At 44.1% G+C, this 19890-nt stretch overlaps 1 protein-coding gene across 2 annotated transcripts; it reads left to right on the top strand.

Annotated features, from left to right (window-relative positions):
* Positions 1 to 89: 89 nt before the first annotated feature.
* arhgef19 (Rho guanine nucleotide exchange factor (GEF) 19) lies at positions 90 to 19771 on the top strand. 2 transcript variants are annotated; one of them, XM_068598650.1, is made up of 16 exons: positions 90 to 363; positions 11641 to 12352; positions 12458 to 12955; positions 13743 to 13875; positions 13958 to 14043; positions 14128 to 14381; positions 14477 to 14637; positions 14753 to 14905; positions 15225 to 15354; positions 15539 to 15613; positions 15711 to 15800; positions 15897 to 16060; positions 17025 to 17183; positions 17274 to 17353; positions 17442 to 17546; positions 17685 to 19771. In XM_068598650.1, the coding sequence occupies exons 2-16, from the start codon at positions 11662 to 11664 to the stop codon at positions 17837 to 17839; spliced, it is 2934 nt and encodes a 977-aa protein (XP_068454751.1). In that variant the 5' UTR covers positions 90 to 363; positions 11641 to 11661; the 3' UTR covers positions 17840 to 19771. The 2 variants fall into 2 exon arrangements, with proteins under 2 accessions (XP_068454751.1, XP_068454752.1); XM_068598651.1 differs by lacking the exon at positions 90 to 363 and having other exon boundaries at positions 11463 to 12352.
* The last annotated feature ends 119 nt before the right edge of the window (positions 19772 to 19890 follow it).

Below are 19890 nucleotides of genomic sequence, written 5' to 3'. Positions count from 1 at the left end.
GAGAGGGAGGGAGGGAAAAGGAGAGAGAGGGAGAGCAGAGGAGCTTAGAGAGGGGATCTGCATTGCAAGTAGCTCTGAGTGCAGCAAGTGGTGGCTGTTTTTCCCAACCTGTTTTTGTTTTCCCCGAGGAGGTGGTGAACAAGAAGGAGAAGAAGAACCCGGCAGAGGGGCACAGATTTGGAAACCTCGGAGCCGAGTCTGAAAAGAAGAAAGGAACGGAGAAGAGGAGGGGAGCGAAGCCGGGAGGAACACAAGGCAGCAATGGATAGCAGAGTGGCTCAGCCTGACCCTGGGATGGCATGGATTCACACACAGCTGCTGGCTGCCATCCAGCACACACGCTAGGCTGCAAACACCAATGAGGTACTGTAACGGCGACAACCACTAACCGAGCACATGACATTCATTCTCCTTTCTGCTCCAAGTTGGGAGATTTTTTTTTTTTCTTCTTCTTCTGCAGAGTGAAAGTTGAGCTGTGTGGTATTTTCCTGTGAGAGAAGGGTCTGGCCGCTTTGTGTGGTGCAACTTGGGAGAGAGCGTTGCTGTGCAGCCGTCAGGTGCACTGCATGAAATGACAGCTCTGAAAACAAAGGAATACATGTTTTTTTTAAATCTAGAATACAGAGAACAGCACAGGCATGAGACAGGTTCTCAGGACTTGTTTGTCTCAACTAACAAAAGCAGCTGTTTAAATATTAGTTTTTCCCAATAGGCCTTTGTCATATGTGCATCGGCAGTGGAGTACAGGATGTCATTTTCACTTTCCTGTGATACAAAAGTTGCGGACTGCCAAAAAATGTCCTGCACCAGCGTAGATGCACACGTCCTGCCAGTGGGATCGTCGGCGTCACCGCTCGCGTGCTCCTTCTTTGAACAAGTCCTTGTTTGCATCGATGATGTTCCCGGCAGCTCCCTAACTGTGCGGAGTGAGGTGGGCCCTTAAATGTGATGGTTGTAACTGTAGTGCAGCAATGAGTTGTTGCAGAGCGGGACAGGTAAGTGCATGTCTGGAGTATGTCGGATGAGAGGTTGTTAAAAAACTGTACATGGCTGAAACTTCTCTGTTCCTCCTTCGTGGGACATTTTAGCATAAAACTCAAACACCCTCTTCGCCTGTAGCTCCAGGCCAAGGCAGGCCCTTGAGTTGGTGACTGAGGGCTGTACGTGGATCTGTGTGTGTGTGTGTCGGGGTGTCTGTTTGTGTTTGTGTGTGTGTGTGCACATGCACTGTTAAAGGTGTGAATGTATTCATGTGCGTATGTGCATGTTCCAGAGGTCGGGCACAGTGGTTTATGTTCTCTTCCTCCCTGCTTTACTGTTTTGTTTGTTAGCTCATGCAGAGCCTCCATCTGGCTTTTCAAGGGGGAAACGACAATAAAGACATTCAGCGGCCAGGTCATGATTTTTAATCTCCCTTCTCCTCGGTGCGCCAGTTGGGACCCACATGCGAAACACATTATCACCCCGCCAGACTTTTTCCCGACGTCTTTCAAACTACATCAGCGAGAGGGGGCGGGCTGAGGTGACGGCTGTCCTTTTTTTTACATTTTTTTTTTCTGTCTGCCGGCCCAATGACTAAGCGTATTGTCATGTGAATTGTCTGCTGGTGCTGCTGCTGTGTGGATGGTCTGGAGGTAGATATTTTGGCTGGAGTGCAAATAGATAGCTGTGGGTGTTTTTCCAGATTATCAGATTTACTACGGTATGTCTGGACTGGAACGCACCACCTGCACGTTAGGCAGACGTGTACCAGCACAAAGCATAAATCAGGACCTTGAACTGTTTTACTGCACGTTATTACAGGCTGAAGATACTTTTTTCCTTGAATAGCCATCACATAGTGATGTCCTTTCGCTGTGATTGAACGTCTCGCCTCTGAGCGCTGTACGTTTGATTACACTCTGCATGCCTGCTCATATCACACACAGATTTATAACTCTGCTCACCGCAGGGCCCCTCCTTCCGCCCACTTCCTACCTCCCCCCACAACTGTATGTCTGGAGAGCACCTGCCCCATCACCTGCCACTTAGGCAGTGGCTGTCTGAGCGTGTGTGTGTGTGTGTGTGTGTGTGTGTGTGTGTGTGTGTGTGTGTGTGTGTGTGTGTGTGTGTGTGTGTGTGTGTGTGTGTGTGTGTGTGTATGTGTATATGTGTGGGGAAGCGTTCCAGGATGCCACACCTCAACCTCCTTCAACCCCATTCCTCCCGCACCTCGCCCAGCATTGCAACTGCTACCTGTGCACCTCGCAGCGTTTCCATTCACATGCGCACACACACACACACAGCTTACCGAGACGGGACGAGGCTAAAATCATTTGTCATCAATGACTGAGAGCCAACTTGCCCTGTAAACATCAGTGACACCAATATTTTGAGGCGGCCCTGTCACTTTCCAGGCTTTTTGGCTTGTGGCCTAAATGGCAGCGGCCTTTATCGCCCATAATGGCAGCCCTCCATGTTGCACGTGGATAGTCGAGCTGCTTTGTTTGTCTCCTACCTCGGTTTAGTGGTCAATTTCAGAGGAATGAGCTTGCCGAGTCATCCAGGGAATGTGTCTCCGCGGATCAGAGGGTCTCATCTGTTAGGGCCTCTAAAGTTGGACGTGAACTTGTCTTTAAACCTGGACTATAAGAGAGGCCGCCTACCGAGTTGAACCCAGTGCCTTCTGTTACAATTACAGTAATGTGATGGGTTTCATTTAAAAGTTATAAAAAGTGTATTTTTCTAAGACAAACTAATAGCTGTAATTCCCTGAAAGCACAAAGCATATGCACAGCAGTGCACAAGTTCTGTCTTTTCTTAGTTAATCTGCGTGTCAGAGGATTTTTGGCCCTCACATGAATCTTAAAACAGACAGAAACTCGAGCCCAGAGGCAATGTGTGTGGAAACTGCACCGGCTGTGTCGCTGCACACACCTGTCTAGCACTGTAGGCTTCGGGTTATTTCACATTGTGCCTCATAAGACGCTGTGTGTGCTCAGGAACTTTTGCTTCTTTGCTAGGCCTCTTTGCTCTTTTGGGGAGAAAAAAAGGCAAATAATGTGTTGCTTTCACGTAAAAACTATTTTAGCTTCCTCAAGGTCATTTAGCTCCCATTCAATTCATCGCTTTAATCCCGATGACACTGTTAAGGCTGTAACAATAAATAACAGCTAAAGTGGAATCGCGTCTGGACGGTCAGCTCGTCAGGTGAGTTCCACTTTTACCTGATCACATTTCAAAACAACACGCAGCCTAGTGGATGGCTTGTCCGTACCTGTCCAGACAATAAAAGCAAAAATTAAGGGTAGAGGAGGCGGGGGGGGGACAGAAACTGCTGGTTGCTTAGGTGGGAAAAAGACTAGCGGACAGCTAGGCAGGAGGACAACGCAGAGTAAACACAGGAGCACATGAATGCAAGAGATGCATCAGCGATTTGTGGTAAAGTAGGTCAGCCTCTTCAGAGCTCAGTTTGGAATCAAAGTGCACTGATTGACAGTTTGAGTCCAGCAAACCCGCCAGCCTCCTTCTTCAGGAAGCTTAAACCAAGCAGATAACAGAGAAACCGAAAAATAAACTACAGCAGATTCAAGACATTTTTTATTGTATTGTTAAACATTTACTTATTGTGCTGATATGATCGGTCGATCAACAGAGAACGAATCAAAAGTAACTGTGAGAAAGGTCCAATAAAAAGACGTAAGCCAGCAGTGCATCAGTCCGTTCATTACTCCCGTCTTTGTCTCTCTCCCCAAGTCCATTGGTTTCTGCTGAAAATGTGAATCTTTAAAAATGAGTCACAAATGAACTTTCACTTGCTGTATAGCTTCCTATGATTGCTGCGCGCAGTAGATTATAGCATGCTGTACTCAACAACAACATAAAGAGTGCATGTGTTGGGGACTATGGGGCGGGCGCGGTAATGAAGGAACATGTCACCATGTGCAACAGTGTGTCACACTGGTGTGAACAGTTTTCGGATACCAGTTGAGCTCTGCGTCGCCAAGGATTTGTTTTTCGGTCATTATATGGAAATATATGAGCACAAGAAAGAATACAGAACCGCCAGCCTCATTACCGTTCAAATGTTTCAGGTCTTTGTCAACCTGTTTTGCCAAAACACTGCTCATTACTCAGGATGTCCTGGTCAGACAAAATAATGTTTGAAGACGTCTCTCTGGGCTTTTCAATGTTGTGATAGGAATTTCTAACTACTTTCTGACATTGTATGGACTAAACCATAATCCAAAACACATGTATTTATTGATTATGAACATAGTTGTTGACCTTAAGGCGTAAAGATGGGGCCCAGTTTGTCTCAGTAATTTAGTCCTGTTACTTACTGGCTCATCACTTTCACTCCATAGTGAGATGTCTGTTGTTGGAGAAGCTGTTGTTTACAGCTGTATGAAACATCAAATGTCTCTTTTTCTCAGATGTGTTGTAGTTAATTTCTCTCATGTCCGTGTAACCTGACAAAACATCCTCAATCAGCACTCCTATTCTTAGAATGTCCCGGTATCCAGATAACCATCATCTGTCAGAAGGCACTGATTATGAGATTTTGTGGATTATCTGCGCGCTGGATCCCTGGCTCTCCATCGACTTGGTAGCTTTCGCGTCTTATGACAAAGAACCATAATTAGACCAGGTTATTTCCACAAGTTCGTCAATAGCTCTCTTTGTGTCTCCGCTGTCCTGGCTGCGTGTCTCCTGTGTGTCTGCTGCTCTGACTGCAGCTGTTAATGGTGGCAAAGTGGGGGTGGGAGAGGTTAAAGGTCCAAAAATGTTGGCGTGTACATGCGAGATGGTCTCCATTTTTTTTCAGGCATTTTAAAAAACAGAGATTGCCGTCTGTCCGTCTCGGCTGGAATCCGGCCGGGTGAGACGAGGTCACGGCAGGCTTCGCTACATCTCGTCGCTTTCAATCAAAGACGAATTGCATCTCAAACACACACTCTCACGTTCAGGTGTGTGTGTGTGTGTCATAGCATTGTGTGATAGTAAGCCAGGCTGTCAGTATGCATCTTCATAGTGTCTCAGAAGGTCGTGTGTAAATTGCCTGGGGCTGGAAAGGCGGATTAGGAGGACCCGCACCATGTGTAAACATTTGGGTAACCCCCCCCCTCCCCTCCTCACCCTCTAACCCGCCTCCTCTGTAGCCTCTGGGGTGCTCACCTGTCTCAGTGGGTGGAGGCCAAAAGAGCAACGAACACCAAGAAACTCCCTGACCTGAATTCGCTCAACCATTCTCACACCATTCAGGCGTCTGATCTTCCAAAGAAAGAAAGAAAATGCAGCTTAGCGCGTCACCTTGACATCTGGTGCCCTTTCTCTCATTGGAATTTGAGTCTCGCTGAGGAGTTTGTTTTGATTGAGAGATTTAGATGAAGCCCATTAAAATACCAAAAAGACACGTCCTGGCTTCTGATCCAGGTATTTAAGGTGTACATTTTTGAAATGCTGTGCGAAGGCCAACATTCAAATTAGGTGCATTGCCATCAGCTGGGTCGAGGCAAATCTCTTGGCAACTAGCAATCATCTAATCTTAACGGGAGACATGTGGGAGATCATGTTTACCGTTTCAAGATATACAAAACCATGTCATTTAATTTTTAAAAAAATGTAAAAAATGTTTTAAAACCCTGCCTACCTTTGACAAGTTCCCAGTTGACCTTTTATTGTTTTTACATCAACACGTCATAAATAGCATCCAAATAATTTAATAAAGAACAGACACACAAGTTTAAGTAGTTTAAAAGTTGCTCATCACCATCGCAGTATTGCTCGAAAATGTTCCAAAAACGCAGCGTGAGGGAGGCTCTCCCATAAAGTGACGCTGAATGATGTCATGTCTTGTCTCGGCAGACAATGCCGGGCTCTTTAGTCTACCGCTTGGCAATTAGTGGTCCGATGTGACAGAGTTAAACTGCGATCTCACACACACACATGAGCCGGTCACACCACACTGTCGGGACACTTCGGTCTGTCTGACCAAACACACCAGACTTACGCTCGGGGAGAGAAATTGTGTGCGGGGGAAGGCGGAGACGCTGAGTTTCCACAGGCTGATCGTGGGTTAGATACGACACACAAGTTGCACTGCAGACATGACAAATGCTTCTCCAATATGTCTTCTTGGGACTTCCATCTGTGACCAGAAGGTACTGCAACAAATGTTTAATTTAATAGAAATGTCGTAGGCAGTGACACGTCTCTTCTGACATTGTTTCACGGCAACTGATAAGGTAAATATCTAAGACAAAGCATACGAAGTTATGATTGGCTCGGGCTGGAACCATGTGACTAACTCTTTCAGGTCACCTCACAAGCTACTGGAAAAATAACTTGCTTTGGCACTCGTCGTTGTCTTCAGAGTGAAGGTCTTTAGGCTTGAAGTCTGATCTGGGTTGCATCCGGGGTCACCTCTGTGCAACATTGATGTTCAAGCAGCTGAAAACTAAGTCGGGTGTTTGGAAATGTCTCGTCGTATCGCACAAGAGAGAAGGGACTCTGAACAACTCCGTCCTGGCAAACCCTGACTTAATCTCACAAGCTTAGTTTTAGCCTGGTAAACATCCACTGAGAACCTGTGTTCCAGAAAGCAGCGCCAAAGTAACAAAAAGCACCCTCATGAGATCTGAATCTCGCTTCACGTTACAGTGAGTGCCAAGTTGTGACGTCTCGAGGGAGGAGACATCACAACTCGGCTGCGACTGACTCACTTACCGAGCAAACAGTTTTATCTGCCGCTGTTAGGCTGCAGAGAAACTTGTGTTTACCGTGTGGCACGATGAAACCATCAACTGGTGGCAGTCAGTGTTTTTGTTTTGCTTTTCTTTGACTCTCAGTACTTTCTGACTCCACATGTTTTGTAGTACTGACACACGAGTGGTTGTGTTTCCTACTGATGAAATACATCTTCTAAAAAGATTTATTAAATATGGGGTTATTTGGTGTGTTTTTTAAGACTAAATTAATTCACAAAAGAGCTGGGCACTGTGTTTTTTTAGCAAATGTAACTGAAAGAGTACACATGTACCCATGTGGTCCTCTATTGAGTCCTAACAGCGGCAGGGTGGGTGTCGGAATAACTTAAAATAAACTACAAGTTCATAGTTGGCTCAATTAATTGTTGGTTTGCATTTTCTTTGTAAAATTTGTTGACAATAAGTAATGTATTATGTCATACTTTATTTCTTAAAGCAATCCGTACCGGGCCAATGCGAAAGCAGATCACACTCAGCTAAACAAAGGATTTATCAACCCTAAGACCCAAACTCACATCCACACACAGAGTATTCTCGTGGTAAAGCACGTTATCATCCTTTTATAGTGGGGAAAAGTCTCTTTAATTTAATGTAATGAAATTTGTCTTGTCTAAGCAAAGGGAACAGGGACGGTGCCGTTGCAAAACAGTCACATGCAGGTCGCGGAGGAGAGAATTGACCTTATGGTTGGCTTATACCCGCAGTCTACATCCGCTGAGTTCGACTGCTCTTATAAACCAGACCTAGATATATATCACTCTCATTGTCCTCTCTGAAACGATTAGCGTCCTCCATACTGCTGCTTTAGAGCGCCGTTACCATCACATTGCCTCACACTAGAAAAGTAAACAGTGTAAAAAATGTATTTCTTCACTCCCATGAACCACAAAGAGCTCCAACGTTTGAATCCATTTGTTTTAATATTCTTATCTCCCCCCGGCAAACATCAAACAAGCTCTAAATATGCGATTACACAACATTTGACTCTGTCGTGAAGCTGACTCGGCAATGGATTTATGCTCAAATTTATGTGCTACACTTCATTAAAGGATTATTCTGAGAGCTTTAAGATGAATAATATCACAATTAAAAATGCGCCTTGTATGGCTGTTAGCATTAAAGGCATGCCAGAGTGCCATTCATTAACTGCTGCATGCAGACATGGCGTCTTAGAGCAGCCTAGCGAAATTACAGGGGAGAACACTGGCAGCAAAATCCATAACAGTCACAAATAACACCCTGCTATGACAAGGGAAATTACATGTCTTTGGAATTGAGATTTTAATCGCCTGATATATTTGTATCGGCTCGAGGAATGTGCAGTGCATTTAATCGGATGCTTTCATGTTGATGAATGTGGCGGCGAGGCTTATTTTCAGTTTTTGGGATCGTTGAGGTTTCTTGATCAAATACGCAGATGACAAATTGTCGATTTTTTTACCACTCGGCTGTTGATGGAGGATTATGTGAACATTTGTTTATCAGGACAATAATGAAAAATAACATGATCATGGAAACCAAGGTCGTGTTTTCAATACAAAACACTGTTGACGAGGAAATAATTGATATTTATTGTGATATACACGTCGTAAAGTTTGATTAATACTGGGTTCCCATAAAACCAGCCAGTTATCACATCCAGGCCCCAATGAGATTGTGTCATTATGCAGCAGTGGCCTGCATGTGAGTGTACGGCTCAGTGGCTGCACTGTATGAGCGGATCAGTATGAGGAGTTCCCACACCCTCTCAGGTGTCCTGTGCTCAGGGCAGCCGGGCCCAGGCTCACATATAAAGGCTGTCTTTGTCTGCAGCAGGGAACAGGTAACCATTTGTACCTGCACTACAGTGTGTGTATGCACGTCTGTATGTGCATGCGTGTGTGTGTGTGTGTGTGTGTGTGTGTGTGTGTGAGAGTGTGTGAGTGTATGAGAGAAACAGGGGGAGATAGGATTGACTGGGCTGCCTCAAGAGCAGGTGTGGCTTTTCAACAGCCTCATATTCGCAGCATACAGCACGACACGTGTGCTCAATAAGAAGGAAGGAACACTATTATCTAGTATCTATAGTCTGTGATTCCCCAAGCAAACAAACACCATTTTAAACCTAGTTGGACATGCAGGGAAAGTGTTAATTCATGGTTTAATCCTCTCAAAGGCACAGTGTGCAGGATTTAGGGTGGCTCTATTGGCAGACATGGAATACAATGTTCATAATTTAGTTTTCATAATAGGCATTGTTGTGTTTTTGTTTGCTTAGAATGAGCTTTTCTTATAGGAAGCTAGTCACACTGCCATGTTTCTGCAGAAGCCCAGAATGGACACACCAAACACTGAGTCTAGATAGGGCCCTCACGTTTTGTACGTCACCTGAAATCCACTGCAGTCCTTTGATGCACTTGTGAAACTGCTGGAACGTTAGCCGCAGAGTCCAAAACCGACTCTTAAAGTCGTGTTATATTAAAATGACAGCCTCTGAGCAACATGGCGTTGCCACACTTTTGCACTCGATGGCTTACGTTACCACGGTCTTGGAACAGGAGGATTAAGAAGAGGGGTATTTAAATGGCTGCAACAACGCTAGATGCCACTAAATCTTGCATACTGCACCTTTTAAGAGAGACTGCTATGTCCATGCAACTCCTCAGAAAAAAAGTTTGTTTGTATTGTAGTTTATAAGAAAATGAATCTACTTTTCACCTGGTTTTCTTTTATAATCATTGTACACAAGAGTTTATGGCCTCAATAGCTAGTTTCAAGTCTTCTTCAGTACAGCATCATGTTCATCAAGCAGCAGACCACAAACCAATGAGTTGCATCATGATGACTGCGTCCACTTCTTATATACAGTCCATGTGTAAATTACAGATGTGAAGTGTATTGTGATTACTGTTTAACACTAAATGACAAATAATCTCACTGAGAAAAAGAAGAAAAAGAAAAGTTGTGTGACTGCTATGACAAACTATTTTTCATTTTTCCTAAAATTATTATTAAGACAAAGTTACCGCTTTATTGACGTGGATATTAGAAGAAAATATTGAAACATCTTTTTCAAGAACTCAAAAACCTCTGGTGTGACAAAAGCTCCCTCACAGCTGCTGAGTGAACTTGTGTTGAGACTGTTTTATCAGCTAATGTTTCCAAGGTCAAGAATAAACTGTGTGATAAGCTAACTTGTTGCTGCGACTATCTAGCCGACATTGTTCTCCAAAACCAAGCCACAGGCCCAAGACGCATGACCCTACGAGAGAACAATTATTGAGATTCACACTTCTTGTGTTGAGTGAGGTGCTCGATGAGAGACAGTGCGTGTCCTTGTGTGCTTGTGAGTTTTTTTTGTCTGCGCCCTCCCAACAAATAGACACAAAATATACCATACGCAGTAAAGAAAGACATTCAGACAGGAAATATGTAAAAAGTATTCATTCTGGCTTCGCTAGAAGAGCTAAATGCTACCGTAACTATCACGCCGCTTCACAAAGGTGAACAGGCCACGGCAGCTGCGAGAACAGGTATGAAATGTTTCAGGCCATGTGCGTGTCGTACTGCATATGAGCATCTGTACAGTTCCTCTAAGCGCCTCTTCAAATGAGTGGAGGATTACCTGCTCAGGAAGCAGCACGGTAAAAAGAGACAGAGCTCCACAAGTGTGTTTTAACAGCCTGTCAGGAGAGCTCACTTCATGACCCCGCTGCTGGGATTTACCAGACGCTCACTGTGAATATATTCAATCACAGGAGGTGCTGCCAGCTGACAGGAAGGCAAACCATCCGCCAGAGTGATGGATGAGTAGAGATCTCAGGTGAAAGGTGAGAGTGCTGAGGATGTGCGCTCTTCCTCTGTCTGTTGTGGTATTCTGTCTGGAGGTGTGTGTGTGTGTGTGTGTGTGTGTGTGTGTGTGTGTGTGGTTAAGTACAGGGGCTGTACGCTGAGTAGAGTGGTCTTTAATTAAAGCAGGAAGACACACTAAGCTAGACTTAATTGTGTGTGCGTGAGTCTGTCCATGCAGGTACGTGTGTGTGCGTGAGACTGGGAAACATCCTGCACGCGTCAATTGTTTCAAGGTCCATCTTGCTATTTCCGTGTGTGTGTGAGGCTGAATCCCAAACATTTTCAAAAGCCAAAAGAAAGTAATTCTTCCATCGATTAAACCTCCACGATTGTCTGAATAGTTTATGAATTGTGCACATTGTTTATTATAACAGAATATACTCCGACAGTGTGACAGTGAATTGTTTTCAGGCAACTGTATTTGGTGGCTGCAGTTTATCGCTGTTCTGGTTTATATTAATGAGGCAGGTTTTTTTTTAAGAGCATTCCAGTTTTCTCCCTTTGCTCCTGTTTGCTTGGACTAGTTCAATAGTTCATCATATGTTGTCCACTTGAATACCTAAGAAACTGATTTTAGATGACAAGAAAAACAATATTTGAATCTGTTGTAACGTATTTGTGGTCCCACTTACATTCATCCTAACTTCTTTAATGCATAGGTACCTAAATCTTTTTTCATATGCATATTATAGTCCAGACTTAATCCAGTAAACTTTAAACAGACCTTTAAACATCACCTCCCCACCTTCTTGCATAATGTCAATTCATTTTGACTAATATCTGTGTAATGGATGTTTTTATTAGTTCAGAAAAGTGCATTCTATCTAATTATTATTCCGTTAATTGACAGTATTAAGGTTTAATTTGGTGGTCATACCAGCACCAATAAGCGTTGTGCAGTCCCTTGTTCTAAATTATGATCAAGTAATAAATGGATCCCTACATTTGCATTAATACATTAAAATGAATTTAAATATACGTTTATGCAGAACAAAGACCACAGACAACAGTGTTTTTAGTAAATCCCATTAAGCTGTTCTTTCCCTCTCTCCTTTGGTAGCTCTCATGTGTTCGTCCAGCCATGCTTCCTGGGTATGGACTCTCACCTTTTCCTGATTTCCAACCCCACCTTAACGCTTTTCGCTGCCGAGGAGAAGGTCCCAGCATGTGGATCCCCGGCTCGGGGGAGTCCCAGGCTCTGAGCGAGGCCCGGGAGGACAGGCCTCTCCTCCACCCGTGCCACCACAAGCATGTTGCCGTGTGCCAGCAGGAAACATTGGCTTTTATTGAGCTACAACCACCGGTGACCCCGAAACTAAACGGTCTCAGCTTGCCGAGGTCGGCTGTTATCCCGGAGACCCAATGCACGACGCACTCCCTGCCCCTGAACGGCTTCACACATACACTAAATGAACTGAATGGCATGCAGAACGACTGCCTGCGGACAGACAATGAGCGCGAAATGGCGTCGAACTTGAACTCCTGTACGCCCCCAGGTGACTGTGAGCTAAAATGCCATGATGGCGTCAGGACTTCTTTGCAGGAGCGGACGGAAAGACCTCGCGCTGTCACAACAGTGTGTCGTCCTCTCCACGCTGCTCTCAGCCTCCCGCTGCCGTTCCCGCTGTCCTCTTTATACACAAACCGAAACTCCTGGGAATCTCCATTACCTTGCTCCCCATCCTCCCCTGAAGGCCCTGGGTTTCAGAGCCTAGACTCCTGCCAGCTGCAGAGGAGGACATCACAAGGTTCACTGAAAGAGAAGTCTATCCGTGAGTGTGCAATACGGACAGCGTTTACGTGACAAATCAGGCTTTAAAATCTCTTTTGCATGCTCTTCCTCTTGGTCTCACATTAAGTTATTTTCTTGTTTCCAGGGCGAAAGATGCAGGTTTATTCACCAGACAGCCAGAGCGATGAATCTCTCAGCAGCCCGCTCCTGGACGCAGACTACATCTTCCCGGGACCTTTTGCATCTTTCCTGGAGGAGGACCTCAGTGGATTATCCTCCCTGGAGGCCATTTCATGGCCATCATCCACAGACGGTCTCCCAGATTTACCAAACCTCAGCCACAATGACATTTTCAATCTACCTGAGGAACCACTGCAGATAATAGAGGACTCGATGGCGGCGGCGGCGGCGGGGGAAGACGGCGGGAGTGTAGAGACGTTGAGCGCCACGGGGGGGAGCTTTTTGTCACGTAGCCGTCAGGGGGATCAAGAGCGGCGGCGCTTCTCGGCCTCAGAACTGATCTCGAGACTGCAGCTCTCTCAGAGGAAGAGCTCCTTCACCTTGAAGCTGGGAAAGTCGCTGTCGGCACGGGTCGCCTCCAGAGACAGACAGGGCTCCAGCAGCCTGAGCCCCAACGCAGACCGTGAGTAGAGCACAGACTTGACACCATGTGGCTTAGCGCTGGCCTTCTCCTGGAACAAGGACTAAAGACGAGGCTAAAGATGTGAGATAAATTAAAGGAAAACTCAAGTCAAAAGGGGTCCGGTTCACAGCTTCATTGTTCCTGCACATCACTCAATGTCAAATTTCAACCATCTGCGCAGTTGAACGAAATATACATGTGAACTTGTTGTGCTCAGCGTTGTTCCCAACATTTAGAACAAGTGGACGTTCACAGATTTACTTCGGTGTTAAAACAATGAGTCAAATATTCGACTCAACGAAAACGTGATATAGTTTGTATTGATTGAAATAGTTAAATAAAATATTTGTTATCCCCGTTTCATGTTTGGTAGATTAACTTTGATCCATAGGGTCCCCATTTTTGAGGACCCTTTTATATCAGGTTCCAAAGTACAAATAAAAGAAAAAACATGTTAGGTATCAAATTGAACATAAAAATCAGGGCTACAACAATATATATAATCCTCATGTACAACCTCTAAACACAACTCAAACAATAAATAGGGTTAGGGGTTAGGATGAGAAGAAGGCTACGAAGAAGAAGTTGGCACAAGTAGGTGAACTTCTATCAGCGAGCCCTTTCGCGGCTAATTGTGCCAAGTGTTGCTGCAGTTTATTCCTCTCATGAAGCTGTTCATAAACATCCAGAAAGGTGATGGTATCGTTTCATCAGCCTTCATTACATGAGGTGTTTTGCTTCTTCCCTGTGCCTCACACCTGCACCGTGGGCTTTTCCTCCTGTTTAGCGAAGTCCAACTGCAGGCACCGCAGCTCGGGAGGCTCCGCTGATAGCGCCCCCCACAGTCCTGTCGTACCTGCACCTCCTCCGCCCAGCAGCGACAATGGCATGCCTTTGCATCGGTGGAGCGCAAAACTCGGGTAAATACAGATTTAAACTATTCTGAAATTGCAGAGGTTGAAGAATGTGTATTGATCTCAGTTCACTTTCTTTTTTCCACAGAATGAGAAAGAAATCTATCGAGGAGGACCTCTGCATACTTCCAACCGTTGCCAGTTCAAATCGATTATCACGGTTTTTGCCTAGTTGTAAGTTCAGCTATTGCACCTCATTAAAGCCAGTACTCGGTTGGATTTTTCTGTGACATTCCCCTTTTTTTAACTTTCCTGCAGCTATTCTGTACCAGGAATACAGCGATGTCGCCATCAACAGAGAGATCCAGAGGCAGCAAGGGAAGGAGCCTGGCACAGAGGAGGAGGGACACCGGGATGAGTTAGACGGGACCCCGTCTCCTTCTAACCTGTCTCCATCCAGCTCCTTTCGCTCCTCGCGAGGCTCTGCTTTTGCCCTGTGGCAGGACATCCCCGACGTCCGAACCAGCGGCCAGCTCGACAACTTCAGCAACGAGGAGCGGAAATTACAAGAGGTGAATGAAGACATGCGGCGACCGCTACGGCTGTTTGCTACTTCATGTACTGTGGATGACCAAGCCGACCTTTCACTGTCTCTCCCTCAACTCAGGCAAAGTTTGAGCTGGTGACGTCTGAGGCGTCCTACATTCGTAGTCTGACGATCGCAGTGGACCACTTCATGTTGTCGCAGGAGCTCGCCGAGTGTCTCGGCGCTCAGGATAAGCAGTGGCTCTTCTCCAAGCTGCCTGAAGTCAAAGGTGTCAGTGAGAGGTGAAGCGTTATGCTGATGACGTGCCGCTGTTGCCGTCTAATTCTTTATTTTAACCTCGCGGCCGGCATGTCTCCTCCTCTGAGTGTGTTTTCTGCTCACTCGGTGCCGTTGTAGGTTTCTTCAGGACCTGGAGCACCGCCTGGAGGAAGATATTCTGCGCTTCGACGTGTCCGACATCGTCCTGGAACACTGCCCGGCTCTGCGACGGGTTTATTTACCTTACGTAACCAACCAGGCGTACCAAGAGCAGACGTACCAGCGTTTGCTGTGAGCAACTGCTTTCATCTAACATATAACAAATCAGCTGCTTGAGACCTAAACATGTATGTGAATGTCTCTCTGTGTGGCTGAAGTGCATACAATCCAATGGTTTCATGCTGGATATCCATAATTTTCTCTCAGGGTGTTCAGGTGTTATTTTAGTCCGGCATGACTTAACTTGCAGATGTTTCATCTGGAGGAGGCTGAGCATTTTTTTTCTCTTTCAAAAAAAAAAAAAAAAAAAAAGGCACAATGGAATTTACACCCACTTTCACTAAAAGTCATTAAAATGTTTCTCTAAATCTGCTCGTTCTTGTCCTCTCAGGCTTGAGATCCCTCGTTTCCCTGGCATCCTGGCCCGTCTGGAGGAGGATCCCATCTGCCAAAGACTTCCGCTGACGTCTTTTCTAATCCTCCCGTTTCAGAGGATCACACGGCTCAAAATGCTGGTGGAGGTACACTATTAAACTTTCACTGCCAAATTCATGTTCGCTCTCGAAAGCCATTTACGTGCTGTAAATAGGTAATATGTGGACCGGCTAATCAATTTGCCAAAGCAGGGTTTTTCTTTACCCCCAACAAGAGTATTATTCACTCTGTTGGCGTATCTTCAAAAAAACAAAACAATTTACTTTTCAGAACATCTTAAAGAGGACGACGCCAGGCTCCCGAGATGAGGACACTGCCACGAAGGCTTTCAATGAGCTGAAAAAGGTGGTGATTATCATCTCTAATAGCCAGTTGGATGAGTACTGGTATCATCACTGGTGAGGCACAACAGTAATAACCATGTTGGTATGTGTCTTCTTAGATCATCAAAGAATGTAACTCCAGTGTGCAGTCAATGAAGAGGATGGAGGAACTTATTCACCTCAATAAGAAAATCAATTTTGAGGGAAAGGTGAATAAAGTCATTGTAAAGTGTTCTTTTTCTTAATCTGCGTTGTTGACATTTTGCAGTGTTTCTTAATCAGCGGCGCATTTCCTTTCTTTGCAGATCTTTCCTCTGATCTCTCAGTCCCGCTGGCTGGTGAAGCACGGTGAACTCCTGGAAGTGGACACTCAGACAATGAGCATCTCTGGATCAAAGCTCAAGTTGCCCACCAAGCCTGTGTACCTTCATCTGTTCAATGACTGCCTCCTGCTGTCCCGGAGGAAGGAGTGAGTAAAATGTAGTGGATACAGAGAGACCAGCGGCTAAAATAGGGCACTGATGGCTGAGTCATGATGAGAAACAAGGATTATTTAGTTAAATGATAAGTCTGTCTGAATGCGATGCTAACACGCCGTAGAGGCACACTGGTTGATGTGATGATTCCTCCTCTCCAAACTGGTCTTGCAGCATTCCCTTCCTACGCAAATAACACTGTAATGACTCAAATAGTAGTAGGAAATACTTTATGTTCTACTTTTTGCGTGCAAAATGAAAAGCATTGTCCTTTGGTTCGCATTTGCATAATCTGCTATTTAAAAGAGTACAATAAAATGCATTATACATCATCGCCACCAGACAAGACGCATTAAAACAGATTTACATAAAAACACGTGATAGAAGCTACATTAAATTGGGTTATTGATGGTGACTGAATTAAGGATATATATATATTTATATATATATATATATACATTGTTTAAACATTGTTTAAATATATATATATATTTATATTTAAACAATGTTGTGGGCTGAGGTTAGCAAGCTGGGTTTAAAAAGTGGTTATTTTTTACTGATTTTAGTGACAAAATAGGAAACTAAATCTTCTGCAAAGATGCTTGGAGTGTCCTCCCACAACAGTTCAGCAGGTAAACGCTGTGTAGGTCCACAAAGAAAGTAAAAGGAGTGTAACTTTGACTTTTGAAGCCTCATTGTTTTTTCCCTTGTTCCTTTTTCTTGTTGTAAAAAAAAATGTTTTGACATTTGGAGAAATTTGCTTACTTGTCGAGAGTTAGAATAATTCTAATACTACCACGACTAATAATAATGACAACAATGTAATAATAATAATGGTTTGAAAACCACACCACTACTTAAACATTTAACACATAGTGGCTTTTAAAACACACTAGCGGGTTATTATAATGTAGAGAGAAATAAATCTTGACAATAAGCCGCCATCTTTTTTTGCAGTCCGTGGAAGTTCATGGTGTTTGTCCACGCCAAGATAGGAGAGCTGAAAGTGAAGGACCTCAGTCAGAAGCTGCAGGGCATCTCCGGCTTCATCTTCCACTTGCAACTGTGTGAAGGCCAACAGCTCAAACATCAAATCCTGCTCAAGTCGCACACCGAGTGAGTCACTGCGATCATAAAGTGTGCCCAAGTAGAAACAGGCAGCTTTAGCAGACGGTGATGTAACGGCTCTTTCTCTCGTCTACCAAGGAGTGAGAAGCAGAGGTGGATTACAGCCATGTTTCCATCTGATCCACTCGAAGACATCGAGCAGGCCAGTGAGAATGATGGTCAGTTGAGAGCTTTGGGTGCACTGTGAATCAGTGGAAACCTTTTTAATCCCCTCATTCATCTTTTTCTTGTCTTTTCCGCTTGTAGATATATCCCAGGTTCAGTGCATCAAAAGCTATCAGGCCCAAGAGCATGACGAGTTAACACTGGAGAAGGCCGACATTCTTCATGCGAAGACCATTACAAGTGACGGTAAGAGCGCAACCTGCACCTAGATTAATGTAACGTGTGGTGTGTCTGTCCCACTGGCCATCTGAGGTTCACTCTAGTGTGGTCGATGTGCATGTGCAGTGGTTTATTTGACATCTGAGGGATGTTCTCTTTCGCCAGGCTGGGTGGAAGGCATCAGACTGTCTGACGGGGAACGGGGCTGGTTCCCCAAAACCTACGTGGAAGAAATCACGAGTCGCAGCGCTCGCCTCCGCAACCTGCGGGAAAATATCCGCATCAAGTGTGTCACGCAGAAACTGGAGGGGGAAGACTAATCACTGTTACTGCAACGGTTCATGTGTCAAAGGTGTGTCATTTTTAAGCTTCTGGATGTTTTTAGTTTTACTTTTTAGATGGATGTGGGATCTACTTTATGCAGGTGCTTAAACAAGCCAACATGTTCGACTGCGTGTGAGTGTTTATCTTTAGCAAGCTAACCGCAAATTCATTACAACGAGAGCGCATGAGGACATTTTTTTGTGGGAGCGATTGCTTTCTGTGAACGCATTTCATTTCCAGTTTCAAGTCTGAGAAACACCTGCACAGCAGTAGTGTAATCGCATCCAAAGATAAATAAGTACATTTCTCGGCTCACGTCCGAGTCTGTCACATTTTCCGTCTGTCGTATCTCCTGTGGTCAGATATAAATCTTTGGACTGTCTTGTGCTGTCAGCTGAGCTCTGTGAGGTGCAGGAGAGTCATTCACGTGATGATGCAACAGCAGCAGGTCGCTTCAGGCAGACGCTTCTATTGATCCTGCGTCGTCTTCTGTCTTTGTTCACACTGACTGCTGCTTTAATTACTGACGACAGGTGAAATGTTACGAAAAGAAACAAATACCAGATGTTGTGTTTTAGTCCATCCAATATCTGATACAATACAGTGCATCAGTGTGCAGGGGTTGATTTCCATCCACGTGGGTTGTTAAAGTATCTTTGCCTCTTTATTAAAGAGGAGGTCCAGACAAGGATACTTAATTTATTTGAAAGATTCTGCTGTAACAAATGAAGGACAGATTATCCCATTAACAAGGCCACAGTACACAAATAAGGATTAAGCTGACCATGTTATTATTTTTTTGTTATTGTCAACAGAACTAACAATTCAACCCACTGACAAGTATTGCCTGTGTAGACTGATCGTATTTCTCTCTGCTATTTGGTGTCCAAAAACAATTAAAAACACATAATGAGCCAAACTGTTAAACACAGACATTGCTTCATTACCACAAACACACATTTTAGCTAAACCCAGAGTACATAAACCATCGTGTTGAAGCAATTACTGACTAGAGCACCAAATACGTAAATTCACATACTGTATACGTAAATTCAAGCTGTAATGCACAGCTTAAAGTATTCCCCAACAAATGCATGTACTCTTGTTAGAGTAATGTTGCTGAAAAACTACAGTGCCCTTGTGTTTTAGGGAAGGATTTATGCCTTTTTCTGACGTTTGACTTGTTTTAAATCTCCAGTGGGATCAAGTTGGGCTTGGTGCTGAGTGCCACAGACATGTTAGTGATTGTTAGTTTAGTTCTTTTCACAGCATTTGTTGACGGAAAGAAAAATACCAAATAATTGTCTTTTAAAAACAAGGACATGGACACCTCCCAAATTCATCTGAGAACACATTGACCCTCCCTAAACTAACTTTTATAAATGTTAACCCCAGTTTAACAAACACTAGAAAATGTTACATTCCTCTTATCATACAGGATAAAGTAATACTGTCATATACTAAGGACTGAATTATATTCAGGCCTCAATCGTCCACATTTTTCCCCTCCTCAGCCAAGTGACCTGTAGCGCAGTGTAACTGAGCTGAGACCTGCTTTTAATGAACCACTACAATCCACATTCAATTGTAAACTCTTCCAGTGGCACATGCAATGTTTATAACCCCTCTTTTCTTCTATATCTGCGTTGTGAGTTGTAATTTAATTGGTTGCTGTTGCAGCATGTGTATTTATACTCCTCTAGCTGGTTGTTCTCTAAGGAGATTCTGATGTAAATGTACTTAAGTGCAGATGGCTTCATGTATAAAGAGTAGAAAATGATTAATTTACTATTATGACTGTAATTTATGCAAACAAAGATTCAACAGATATATTACATCCCATTACTATAAGGTTTTCTGTTTGATTAATTTCTAACACCGACATATACATACTGTAATACACTGGATGTTTACCGGATCTCTGCACACTACTGTAAATGTTTAACCTTTGAAATAAATACAGATATTTACATTTTGTTGTTGTGTTGAATGAACAACTCGTAATTGTTTTTCAAAAAGTTTATTGTGAAAAAGTCAAACATTATGT

This window comes from Clinocottus analis, unplaced genomic scaffold, assembly GCF_023055335.1.
Source record: "Clinocottus analis isolate CAN_PGR_092001 unplaced genomic scaffold, fCliAna1.0.p SCAF_4, whole genome shotgun sequence".
In the NCBI taxonomy this organism is placed as follows: Eukaryota; Metazoa; Chordata; class Actinopteri; order Perciformes; family Cottidae; genus Clinocottus; species Clinocottus analis.
Note: the sequence above shows the minus strand (reverse complement) of the source record. Positions and strands in the feature narration are given on the sequence as shown.